At 43.2% G+C, this 11,873-nt stretch overlaps 1 protein-coding gene across 1 annotated transcript; it reads left to right on the top strand.

The window, feature by feature from the left end:
- Positions 1-29: 29 nt before the first annotated feature.
- On the top strand, positions 30-10,225 carry hrob (homologous recombination factor with OB-fold). The gene is made up of 10 exons (XM_034593503.1): positions 30-184; positions 340-390; positions 656-1,636; positions 1,915-1,998; positions 3,925-4,059; positions 5,186-5,294; positions 7,150-7,235; positions 7,377-7,499; positions 7,630-7,855; positions 8,356-10,225. The coding sequence occupies exons 1-10, from the start codon at positions 182-184 to the stop codon at positions 8,409-8,411; spliced, it is 1,854 nt and encodes a 617-aa protein (XP_034449394.1). The 5' UTR covers positions 30-181; the 3' UTR covers positions 8,412-10,225.
- The last annotated feature ends 1,648 nt before the right edge of the window (positions 10,226-11,873 follow it).

The following is an 11,873-nucleotide window of genomic DNA, read 5'->3' as shown; positions in this document are numbered from 1 at the left end:
GTAAACATTGTCCACGTCATCACGTCGTGTTTGAACGCAGCGGCGCGTTAACGAGGAAAGGTCACTTCACCCGTAGCTCGTGATCTTGTCGCGTCTCAATTTATAAACACGTGTGTTTAATGGCATCGAGCGTCTCACTGCACCTGAACCATCACACACGGCTTCTGTGCGTGTGCCTGCGATGGTGAGTGAGCAAACAAGCTTCAGCTAACGAGGCTAACGCAGGCCATGCTAATAAGACGTTAGTTTGAGTCTATAACACGTTTAAATGCAGTTTATCACACTGCTCAGTGTTTTATGTAACATGTGTGTTGTTGTTGTTTCATTCCTGTTTCACAGACCTGTAAACTCAACGGCCTGTTCAGCATCGGGGAGGACTTCGATGATGAGGTGATTCCCTGCAGACACACACACACACACACACACACCTCTCATAGCTCCCTAACCCTTAACCTAAACTAAGTCTAACCCTAACCCTAAAACCAAGTCTTGACCCTCGGACAGACCTTTGAAGAAGTGAGGACAGGTCAACATGTCCTCACTCTGTAGGGTCTATGCTTCAAATGGTACAGGGACACACACACCCACTTGATTTCAGCTGTTGGTTAACTGTCAGCTGTCTGTACCCTGATGCTCGTCCATCTGTGTTTCCCAGGACCTGCTCGAGACGGACTGGTCTGTCCGCTCGGCGTCCGGAGCCTCCGATGTGGCAGCTGTCGTGTCATCCTGCTCGCTGCGGGCCCCCACTGCTGCTCACACAGAGCCGGAGAGGAAGCCCCTCCAGCGAAGTGCCCAGAGATCAACTGCCCCGTTTAATGGCACCGCCTCAAGCAGCAGCAGCAGCACACACACTGATGCTGCTGCTGGACAAACTGTTGTTGTGGGTTTGAGACAGCTCTCCTCCTCCTCCTCCTCCTCAACGCTTCACTCCCTCCGTCCTCCCACACAGAACAACACAATTTTGGCACAACATCCGAAGCCCTGTGCGGCCCAGGATGATTTCGATGATTGGGATGTTGACCTGGCAGACCTGGACGAGTGTGACGGCCAGATGGGTCAGCCGCCTCCACCTCCCGCCCCCTCTCCATCTGCGCCCACAGCCGAGCCGGCATCTTCAGCCAAGACGCTTCGAGCCCCGACCTGTGGAGGGATTCAGACGCTGCCCGATCGGACGCTGAGGGAGGTTAACGCCGCACGCCAACCATGTAGCTCGTCTAATCACAACCTGCCCTCCCGGACCCTCTCGTCTACTCCTGTGCGATCTCCGCTTCCCCGCCCTGCTTTCCTGCCTCCACAGAGTCCTGGGGTTTTTCCTGGCCTCACTGCAACTTCTCCTGCCCCGAGCCCCATTTCCAGGACACTAATCCGACCCCAGCCGCCACAGAGACTATGGTCAACTCCAGGACCCTCCCCTCAGGCCCGTGGCTTCTTTGAGACAGTCTCCCCAGCCCCCTCCTCCTCCTCTATGAACTCCACTATGCTCAGCCCTCATCCCCTTCACGCACCGCTCCTCACCAACCGGCTGGTCCAGCTTGTATCGGCTTCCAACAGGCTTACTAAGAAAAGGCCTCACTCTGAGCCTCACAGGACACGGACCCGACGGTTCCCCGGGCCCGCTGGATTCCTGCCACAACAGGTTGGTACCATCCGGCCTTACTGCTCTTCCTCTGCCATTCAGCTGTATTTCCTCACATCTGTTTGTATCTTCAAGGGTTTCAGTTTGTTAATGTGGCCCCCAGGGGCAGTTAAATCCCATGAAAGCTCCCCTGATGGTTTGCTCTGGTCAGAATTTATGCCGCTGCTCTGTAGATCTGTCACCTAGACACTAATGAAATAACTGTTGAAGAAATCTATCAGTTATGTGTTTGTTTTTCCACCATATGATAATTTGCTTGTGCTCTCTCTCTCTCTTAGCCACAAGGCCAGAGCCTGGACGATGTAGTGGTTTCTGTCCCTCACACTCCTGCTCACGGTGCTGTGGCCCGGTCACCAAACCAGGTAATACAACCTCCGAAACAGACAAACCCCCCCCCCCCCTTGTATATGCCTTTTTATTAAGTATCAACCAAATCTTGGATGACAGCTGGAGCGGAGAACCTGTGACTGACCATTGTTTTCATTAGCAACCGTCTGTTGATAATTTTCTTCATTAATCGATTGTTTGGTTCATTAAATGTCAGAGTAAAGTGGCAGAGTCTCCCAAAGCTCATTCCAACATACTCCAGTGTCTTTGTTTTGATCAACTGTCCAAAACCCAAATTATCGTTTTAATATCATAGAAAAATAAGAACATTGGTGAATATATAAACTGCGAAGTCAGTTAATTATTTTTGCATAAAAAAAGAACTGAAAGGATTATTTGGTTTTCAGAATTGTTACAGAATCATTTTGTTTTGATCAATACTAATCAATTATTTGACAAATTGTTTACCTTGTGACAGAAGTCAGACAACACAATGCTTCTGTAAAACCCCTGTATTTATGTACAATCAGAGGAGTGGAAGTGGCATGATGACCCTCTCCTCTGCCTCTCACCCAGTGCATGCTGGGATAGGCTCTATGAAAAGGACAAGGGAGCATAAAATAATACAAGTGAATTGCATTCATAGAACTAATGTTTTATCAAGATTTCTAGCAAAAGAGGGAGGAAATGACGACTTCTAAAGAACCGGTACCTTCTTTTCTTTATTGTGTGCAGAACAGAGGAGCAGCACATAATAATTGAGGCTTTGATTTTTCAAATACTCTTTTAAGGGCTTCTCAACAAATGCTTTTAGAATCATCTCTGGATGATATATCAACATGACTTGAGGCCAATTCTATATTAAGTTCTTTTTTTCTTTATGAGACTTTTCCACCTTCAAAACGAAACGGAGACGAGGTCCTGCTTTAGATGTGAAATAAGGCTATATCCTCAATAATATGTTAAGAAGATCTTGGTCCACACGAGCATTTTAGTTCCACTTCAGTCATAATCTCTGTCCATATTTACACATCGGAAACGCAGTTCACATGACCATTCACGTAGACTGGGCGTGTGTGTGTGTGTGAAGGTGTAAACAGGAAGCAGATTGTCTACTCACTGTGCAGGAGGCAGGACGTAATGTACAAATTCTGCTGCGGAGATCACTTTTTCGTTAACAGCGTCGGCTGTTATCACCAAAAGTACCCTTGACATCTTGGTCGGTGTCTTCCCCGTCTATGGTACCGCTTTTTTATCCTGATATATTTGTATTCCTTTTTAAAAAATTCAGTTTTGTGTCTGTCGTGTGTTTAAATGTCATCAACACAACCATCTACTCACTGTGAAGGATCTCCTGCTGTGTTCTCATGTGGGCTCATCCGGACATACTCCAGAGTTTTTAAGAGAGGGCCGGCCGGAGAAACTGTGGAGAAAGTCCACAGCCTCTGACTCTTGGCATTTGCGTTCTCACATAAATCCCCTCTGTCAGGAGATTATCCGGAGGTTCCATGCAGCTCTGAAAGCGGCGAGAAAATACTATGAGCGACAAACAGAAATGATGAATAGTAAGACGAGAGACTTGGACCAATGACGAGGTGGAACTGTTAAAGTGTTCACATGGCTTTTTCTTCACCGCTGGTTGTGAATGATAACAATGAATCAGGAAGTGAATGTAGGTGACATTGTCTCCAAATATCTGTTTTGCTTGTCTGTACGAAAACAGTCAGTTTTCAAATTAAAACAGGGCCAGCTGCATTTCTAAACTCTTCAGTTTTAGGTGTTGGAAAACTCTGGACACCAGGCGTAACATAGCAAGATACTTTTAAAACTAAACGTAGCAGTGTGGATGTAGCCTGACTTTTCAACAGAAATGTCTTTAATAATGTCTATAAGTCACGAATCAAGTTGGCATAGTGTCGTTTTGTTTAGGTAGTGATTCCACTTTTGGATTTGATTTACAGGTTTCCAGCTCACAAACGGAGGAGGACGAGTTCAGTGGCGGTGCCTGGGCAGCGATGAAGGCAGAGATGGGATTGGATGAGCGGAACCCGTCGTGCTTCCTGCAGACCTACAGTGTGGTCATGGTGCTTCGGAAGGTGATTCCCGTTGCTCTTACACTCTTCTCTGTCGCTCAATTACACAAACAAGCTCCTGAAAACAGGTTTACTCAAGCATTGAAACTGGTGCTGATATTTAGGTCAAGCAGTTTATTCAATCATTTCTCCGCCATCCTAACAGACTGTGTTTCCCTACTGGAAGTCAGCTGCCATAATCAGGACAAATGACTCCCTGTGCTGGAGGTGTTTTGTAATTATAAACCGTACAATCACCCATCAATCACTCTAATGGAGACTGTGCATTTATTCTGCTCCTTCTGCGTGTCGGCCGCGGTGGAATAACTTATCAGTGTGTTTGAGTGGCAGTCGTCGTGAGAGGGCTTCCACGTGTCGGCTTGACGTCGCGCACGCGTGTCATCGGCTCCATTTACATGCACAGTGTCACTCTTAGCACTCTGGCTCAGCTCAGTCAGGTTAAGCTGTTTACACAAAAATTGAAGTTCCAAAAATCCCTGTTTGAAATGGACCCTTCCCTGCTTCTGTTGACTGAACAATAAACATGGTCCGTCCATTGCAGCAGAGGGACAGAAGGATCCCGACAGCAAATACACATCATTGCTGTTTATTTGTAGACAGCAGTAAATCTCCAAACACAAACTCTGACATTTGTTCTGATGATGGGAACAGAAAGTTAGAGGGATAAGATGATTAATGTAGTAGGAGGGGTTTATTCATAGAGATGGACATTTTTGGTTTTTATTGAATTAAGTTTCATAAGTAAAATATTATGGTGTAAAAAATTATATGTATATGCTATATGAATTGGCAATGTTTCCTAAGATGTTATCAAAGCCCTATAACAAAGAAATGTAATTACTTTACAGTTCAACCTTGAACTCTACTATAAATAACAATAAATAAAAAGAAAACACAAGTGTAACCAAATAGATAAAACCTTTTGTGCATAAAATGTAAACATTGCATCTGCATTGTTTTTAATGTCAAACAAAAGGTTTCATATCTGTAAACAAAAACAGATACGGTACAGAGATGTCTGTGAAAGGCTCTGATTGGCTGATTTTTGTGACTTTTCAAATGAATGAACAGAATAACTGTTAGTCAACAAAGGGTAATGTGTGTTTTTTTATTTATTTCATAAATATAGGCTGCACTGAAGCAGCTGGCAAAAAACAAAGTGCCTAACATGGCCGTGCTTCTGAAGAGCATCATCCACACACACACGGACGCCAAGGCCGTGTTCAAAGACCCTACAGGTACTGTACAGGGACACACACACACACACACACACACACACACACACACACACCCACAGACACCGACACATATATTTTTAGAAAAGAATTACAGCCTCGTTGATGAAATGTGTGAGATGAGGTAATTAAAGATCTTGACGCCAGTGAAAACTCCCCATACTGCAAATACACTGATGTAGAGAAAAGAAAAAGACAACTGTTAAGTGATGTTGAATAAAAGAGAGCGAGAAGTGGAGGAGAAGCTGTGAGCTGTTACAGTATACTAACACGTTCACCTCATGCTAGCAGGCCTCTCTGCCCTCTGACAGTTTCCTCCTGCTCGCTCCTGAGGCTTCAGCCTTTCTGTCTGATCATCGTCTTAGCATTGCCGCGGTTGACATGGCGCCCAGAGAGCAGCCACACGAGGTGTGCAGATTATCAACACTCAGGAGTGGATGTTCTACTCGACACCAGACTTAAGTGCTTATTAGTGATTCAATTGCAGTAGATTGGCATCAGCAGTGGGTGGGTATTAAGTGCTTCTGACACCACGAGGGACCATTCTGTCAGTAATGTGCCTCCCACCAGTCGGAGGTTTGCAGCTTTTTTTTCTCCAGCAGGCAGCTATCGCCTGCTGAAGCTGCGGTGATTATGTACCAGTGCTGAAAAGATTGGCAGGTTAGTGGAGTAACGTGAGTAATCATGTAAGTCATTAAAAATCAAGAATGCACAGACAAAGAAAATCTGGCTTTAGCTTCTGCAGTGAGAGGATTTACTGCTTTTCTCTGGCTCTTTAAATTTTAAATTGAACATCTTTAAGGTTTTGGTGACAATTTGATTTTATTCAAGAAGTCCCCTTTTTTTTTACAAAGGGAAATATCTCCTCCACATGCACTTTCTCTGCAGATACAAGTCATTTCTACATATTTGCAAAGTTGAATTTCTCATGCTGATCTTACTTAAATCTTATTTATTAAGAAGAGGTTGAGAGGATCATTGCACTGTGCACAAGTCTGCAATAAAATGACATTTTATCCATTTGAAATAGTAAAACCATAGAAAATCAACATGAGGTAGTTGATGTTATCGTGGGACTGCAACAAATAACGGTTATCAAAAACACAGAGCAGTGTAACAATTTTATATTCATCATTAAACTGTGACAAGCAGCAGCAGTTTATGTAATTAACAGGAAACACTGCATATTATTCACATTTTTTTATAGTTGATAATAGCTACTGAGTCTGAGGTTTTTTTTGGGTACCTGACACATTTAGTATAATATTTGATGTACGGATGTTTGGTGCCGAGCGTGTAGTGAACACTGGAATCATCAGAGCTGTCTTGCACCTCCTGTGAGTGAAGACAACTACTTTGTGCTTGTTTGATTCGCTCTAGAGTTTATGAGACACGTATTTCCCAGAAACACGTTGGGGGGGGGGGGGGGGGGGGAAAGTGTGCCCACGCAGTTCCCCCTGTCACAGAACATGAGACTCGCACAGCCAGGACATCATGGTTAAAGTGACAAGAACGATTCGGATTCATGACCCGACACCATCGATTAATACATAAATGTCAGTTTGTGTGTGAAGAGCGACAGAAACAAGCAGAGACACATTTACTCCCAGGCTGCAGACAGGAGAGAAGTTGTCCTGCAGATTATCACACAACACGGTGTTCCTTTGAACTTCATTGTTGCAGAAGAAGTGACGCAGCACACGGGGTCTGTTAAAGACAATTAGCTAAAACAAAACCTCCAGTGATGGGTTTGTCACTTTTTTATATTGCATCTTCAAATTTTTTTCCCATTGATAAAAAAATATGGTTTAGTTATATTTGGTCAATGTTCTGTCCCTCTGAATATGTTTGACTGAAGGGGAGATTCAGGGAACTGTGCACCGGCGTCTTCTGGAGGAAAGAGCGGAGGAGCTGAAGGTCGGAGCCGTGCTGCTGCTCAAACAAGTAAATCTCACCACCACAGTTTGTTAGAACTTATATTTCAGTCATGATCGTAACTGCGGTTTAGTTGTAGCTTCAGCAAAATGCACGGTGGTTACAGATCTGGTTTGATTCAGTTTCACTGAATCCTTTGTCTTTGTACAGGTTGGTGTGTTTTCCCCGTCCCATCGGAACCATTACCTGAACGTGACACAGAACAACCTGCTGAGGATCTACACTTCAGATGGAGTCAGTCTGTCCTCCACTCAGCTCCCCCCACTCGTCCTGGTGAGTGAGTGTACTCTCAGCCGGGAAAAAAAAAAAGGAATCACACAGTTGTATTCCTCCAAATATTAAATCTGTCGTTCAGAATGGCGCCGTCAACCTGCCAAAACAGTTTTTTCCTCTCTCTATCAAGGAGCCAATGTTGCAGTCAACCGCTCAGCCTCTCACCATCCGCCGGGAGCCAGTGTCTCAGATGCATCTGGTGTTTGACGAGGAAGAAGACGAGGGACAAGAGGGTGGAAGATGCACAGAGGGAGGCAAAGACCCTCAAGCCCCAACAGACGGCAGACCGCGCTCCAGTGGAGGCCCCCAACAGCCTGCTGGGAATCCAGCACCACAGGACCCAGACTGGGATGCAGGTGGGGAGTCTCACATTGTCTGTAATAATACTGGTTACAGAAGGAAAGAGATTAATTCTGATTTCCAAATAAAACAGATTCACTCTTAGGCCTTGAGTAAAATCTAAGAGTAGCAAAACAACGTGACTTCTGATTGCACTGTTCTTCACTACAGCTGCAACCAACCAGTGTTTTCATTTTGATTCATCAACTAGAATGTCACACAGTAGAGCTCATACCTCTGCCAACAGTTCCTTTATGAAACCACATTAAAATTGACTAGATCCAGATTTTGATTCGAATCTGCACCAAATTAGACACTTTTGAATACCAGCCTCATCACGAGCAGGGAATTATGAGATCGGTAGAGTAGTTTTTGCATAATCCTGCTAAATAACAACTCTTTGCCAGAGATAATCATTATTCAGTTAGTAAAATGTGATGATTCACAATACAGGATAAAGATGTGATGTGAATAACACATGTTTCATTCGCTAACTTGTTCTTCGTCTGTTGTGCAGATGATGACTTGGACGAGCTCCTGGGAGAGTTGCCTGAGGACACCTACAGCCTCTGATGTAACTTTACATCAGCAAATGACTGTGTCCACTGACTCGAGTTCTTTCATGACGGACTGATTGTGAACCTTTTCTTTTCCTGACGTTGCTTCTTGAAAATCATAGTTGCCTGACGGCTGCAGAGCCAGAGACAGAGTGTACTACTGTGTTCAGTACCGAGTTAAAAAAAAAACAACAGAGTATCGTCCTGAGTTAATTTGTTGTCACAATCTCATTTTTCTGCATCATTGATGATTGATGTGTTATAAGAAGCAGTCACTTGAAGCCAACACGTGCTCATTAATTAATCACAAAGCTCCAGAAATCCACCCAGTTGGATTTCAGCTCCACTTCTCACATTCTCATAAAGACTATAATTATAATTAGAGATCGTGTGTGCGTGCGTGTCGAAGAAAAAAATCCTCTCACTTTTCATTCATTCTTGTCCATTGTCACTCCTGCGTCATCGACCTTGAAATGAAACACACATATGCACACCATAGATTTTCGAATTATACAAAATGAAAGCTAAGAGCGACATGTTTTTCCTCTGCTACATTTTAGTTTTCGTCCGTGCCCTCCTCTTTTTCGGCTGTGTCCGTTTATCTGAGCCTCGGAGTGGAGTGGATAAACTGTGACCCGGCTTGTTGCCGTGCATTAAGAGGTGTATCGGAGGTTGTCAGGCAGGGATTGCAGCGAGGAAGTCGGGAGTCCCCTGAGATTTGTTAGACCAGAAAGCGTTGATCCTTGCCTGAATCGGGGTGGAGTCGCTCTGTGACTAACAGGCTCTTACGGAGACTCCCAACAGGATCTGAGCCCCAGATCCAGACTCCTGCACTGCCCCCTGCATGCCTCAGAAACCCTGTAACAGATTCAGGTTAATCCTCAGCCTCTTTGTCATGTCGTCTCTGATGCTGCAGCAGAAATTTCCTGGCTTGTGTTCAGAAAGAGAGGGATGGGGGGGGGATGATGAAACAGGGTGCGTTTGTAGTCATCTCAAATACGTCTGGCTTTCTCCTCTTAGCTGTGTGACTGAAATAAGTTTACAGCACAGTCTGTAGGCATTTGCACAGTGACACTTTTTCTCCTGCTTTTGGCTCAGTACATCTACACAATTGATCTTAGACAATGACTCTGAGGGTGAAGTGCTGACTCTTAGCTGAGATATGGGGACATTTACATCCATATGGTATGAACGTAGCAGAGATGGTAACACTGTCCCTTTCCTCCTGCTTCAAACATTTTGTTATATGTTTTTTTTAAGGGATAAAAGCCTCCTCATTTGAATTTGATATGGATTTGAATGACATTAAAGGGACGATTTACCCAGATTTCTCATCCCGCTTCGTATCCTGACCGCAGGTTTTACTTGTCCAGGTTTAAAATTAATTGCTCCTAAAATCACTGGCAAAACACATTAAAACAAGTCGGCAGCAACACGTCTTTCCAAAAATAGTTTCCAGGTTACTGTGAATAATCCACACTAATAACCAGGACACTGCTTCTGGAAAAGAGATGTTGCTGTTAGGTATTTTTGAAATGTAATTTTTCAAGCAGGACAAACTCATTTCCGTTCTATGTACAAACACCTGGATAAAAAAAAAGAAAAACACTACCATTTTCTAGCTTGATATTACCAGAAGTTAATGAAAAAAATATCAGATTATTGTCATTTGAATGAGCGTTTAGGTTTGAGGGTGTTTACAGCCACAGAATGTGCAGTGAACAGATTTAAGTGTGTTCACCAGTTAAGTTCAACGTCAACACTTTAACCTCACAGCTACTGATTAAGTTCAAATCCAGTGTTCTGAACCAAACCACAAAATACATATGTCACTGTCCATACACTGAAGAGCTGCTGTTTATAGTATATTAATCAGATCAGGACTCCACAAAGATTCCCACGCTGAAACCTCAAGGGTCACCATGATGATACATATACTTGAAACCCCTCATGTCAGGTTGCATATGTTACCAGCTAAACCAAGAGGTGGTAATTCATCTATCATTTGTATGACTTGAATACTGTTTATAGACCTTAAGGGGACTTTATCAAGTAGTTGACAGAAAAGATGTGAAGTCTGAAAAGATCAGAGCCTCATTTAAAGAAACAAATCTTTTTCTTCTGTCCTGTTAAACATCTGAATGATCTGTTCGGCAGCCCTTGCACCAAATAACGATATGTATGACTCTTGTTACATAAACGATTTGAATTCTTTGAAAGACACATTTAATTGTTGCCATTTTCCTGAGAAACACTGGATACTGTCCTTTCTTCAAGCGTCTGATCATTCTCCAAATTAAATGATCCAAGAAGGTGGTGGGGGGGGGAGCATTTAATGAATTGCTCATAACTGTCCGTGCTATCTGTGATGAGGGGGTTAAAGTTAATGAAGTCGGAATGGTAAGTAATCCTCTGCTGCAGACACAGAACATCTAAGTGTCGCTGCACACCAGCAGGGGGTAGCATTTCACAGCCTGCCTGGCAGTTCAGGTCCTAGTGGACCTCATTAGTCAAGTTCATAGGTTTATGAGAGCGAAGTGACATCCAAAACCCAGTTAAGAGTCATGATGATAACAATCCTAATCGGGGGAGATTTTAATTTGACCAGAACAAGGCTCTTTGAATCTATCTCTGTGTGTGTATGTGCGCTCTCTCCCTTATCGGCACATCTACCAATTAAGACCTCCATAAAAGGGGACGCTCGGTTCCAAAAAGTCTGCAGCTATTGCTCACAATCTGGAATAATTTGCCCTTCAACTTCAGTCGCCTCTCGTCTGTGGTAATAATGGAGTAGGCCCAGTCTGGCTAAATTTGGTACTTCTGCATCCTAATTATCTCCTGGTAACGGCATATTATTTTTCATAATCCATAAAGATAGTCAGAAGTGTAATTACTCTTTCAGTCTAGTCATGCATATCGTATAAGAAGTGCCTTATGACTGACAAAATAAGATTTTAAAAAAAGGATCCTTATCTATGGTTTAGTCTGCAAAGTACTGCTAACTCGGAGATTTGACTAGAGAGGCCTGAAATATCCAACAGGCATCTTTTTGAATAAGTTCTGTCTTAAGGGAAGAGCTGATGACTCACAAAGGTTTGGAAAATAGAAAAAAAAAAGTCAGGCAGGGGTCAGTGAAAGATTCAAATGTGCTCTACAGTACCAAAAAAGAAATAACAAAAGCTGGGGCCTATTTACAACAAATGACATTAGAGAGCATGAAACTGTCCACTGGCCATGTTATTAAAACCAATACCTAAATTCAATAACATATTAGAAATATAAACATTTACACATACCAATCATATCAATATGATGGTATGTTTAAGATGTTCAAAATGTATCCAAGGGTCAAAGAAAAAAGTTAATATTTGTATACAGTTCCATGATGGTAACAAACAATTTATTATTGGAAGAATGACAATGGACCTTGTTCTCTCAGTTGCTTTCTAGGAATTTTTTTTTTATAAAAAATTAATTA

This window comes from Hippoglossus hippoglossus, chromosome 8 (genome assembly GCF_009819705.1).
Source record: "Hippoglossus hippoglossus isolate fHipHip1 chromosome 8, fHipHip1.pri, whole genome shotgun sequence".
NCBI lineage: Eukaryota > Metazoa > Chordata > Actinopteri > Pleuronectiformes > Pleuronectidae > Hippoglossus > Hippoglossus hippoglossus.
Note: the sequence above shows the minus strand (reverse complement) of the source record. Positions and strands in the feature narration are given on the sequence as shown.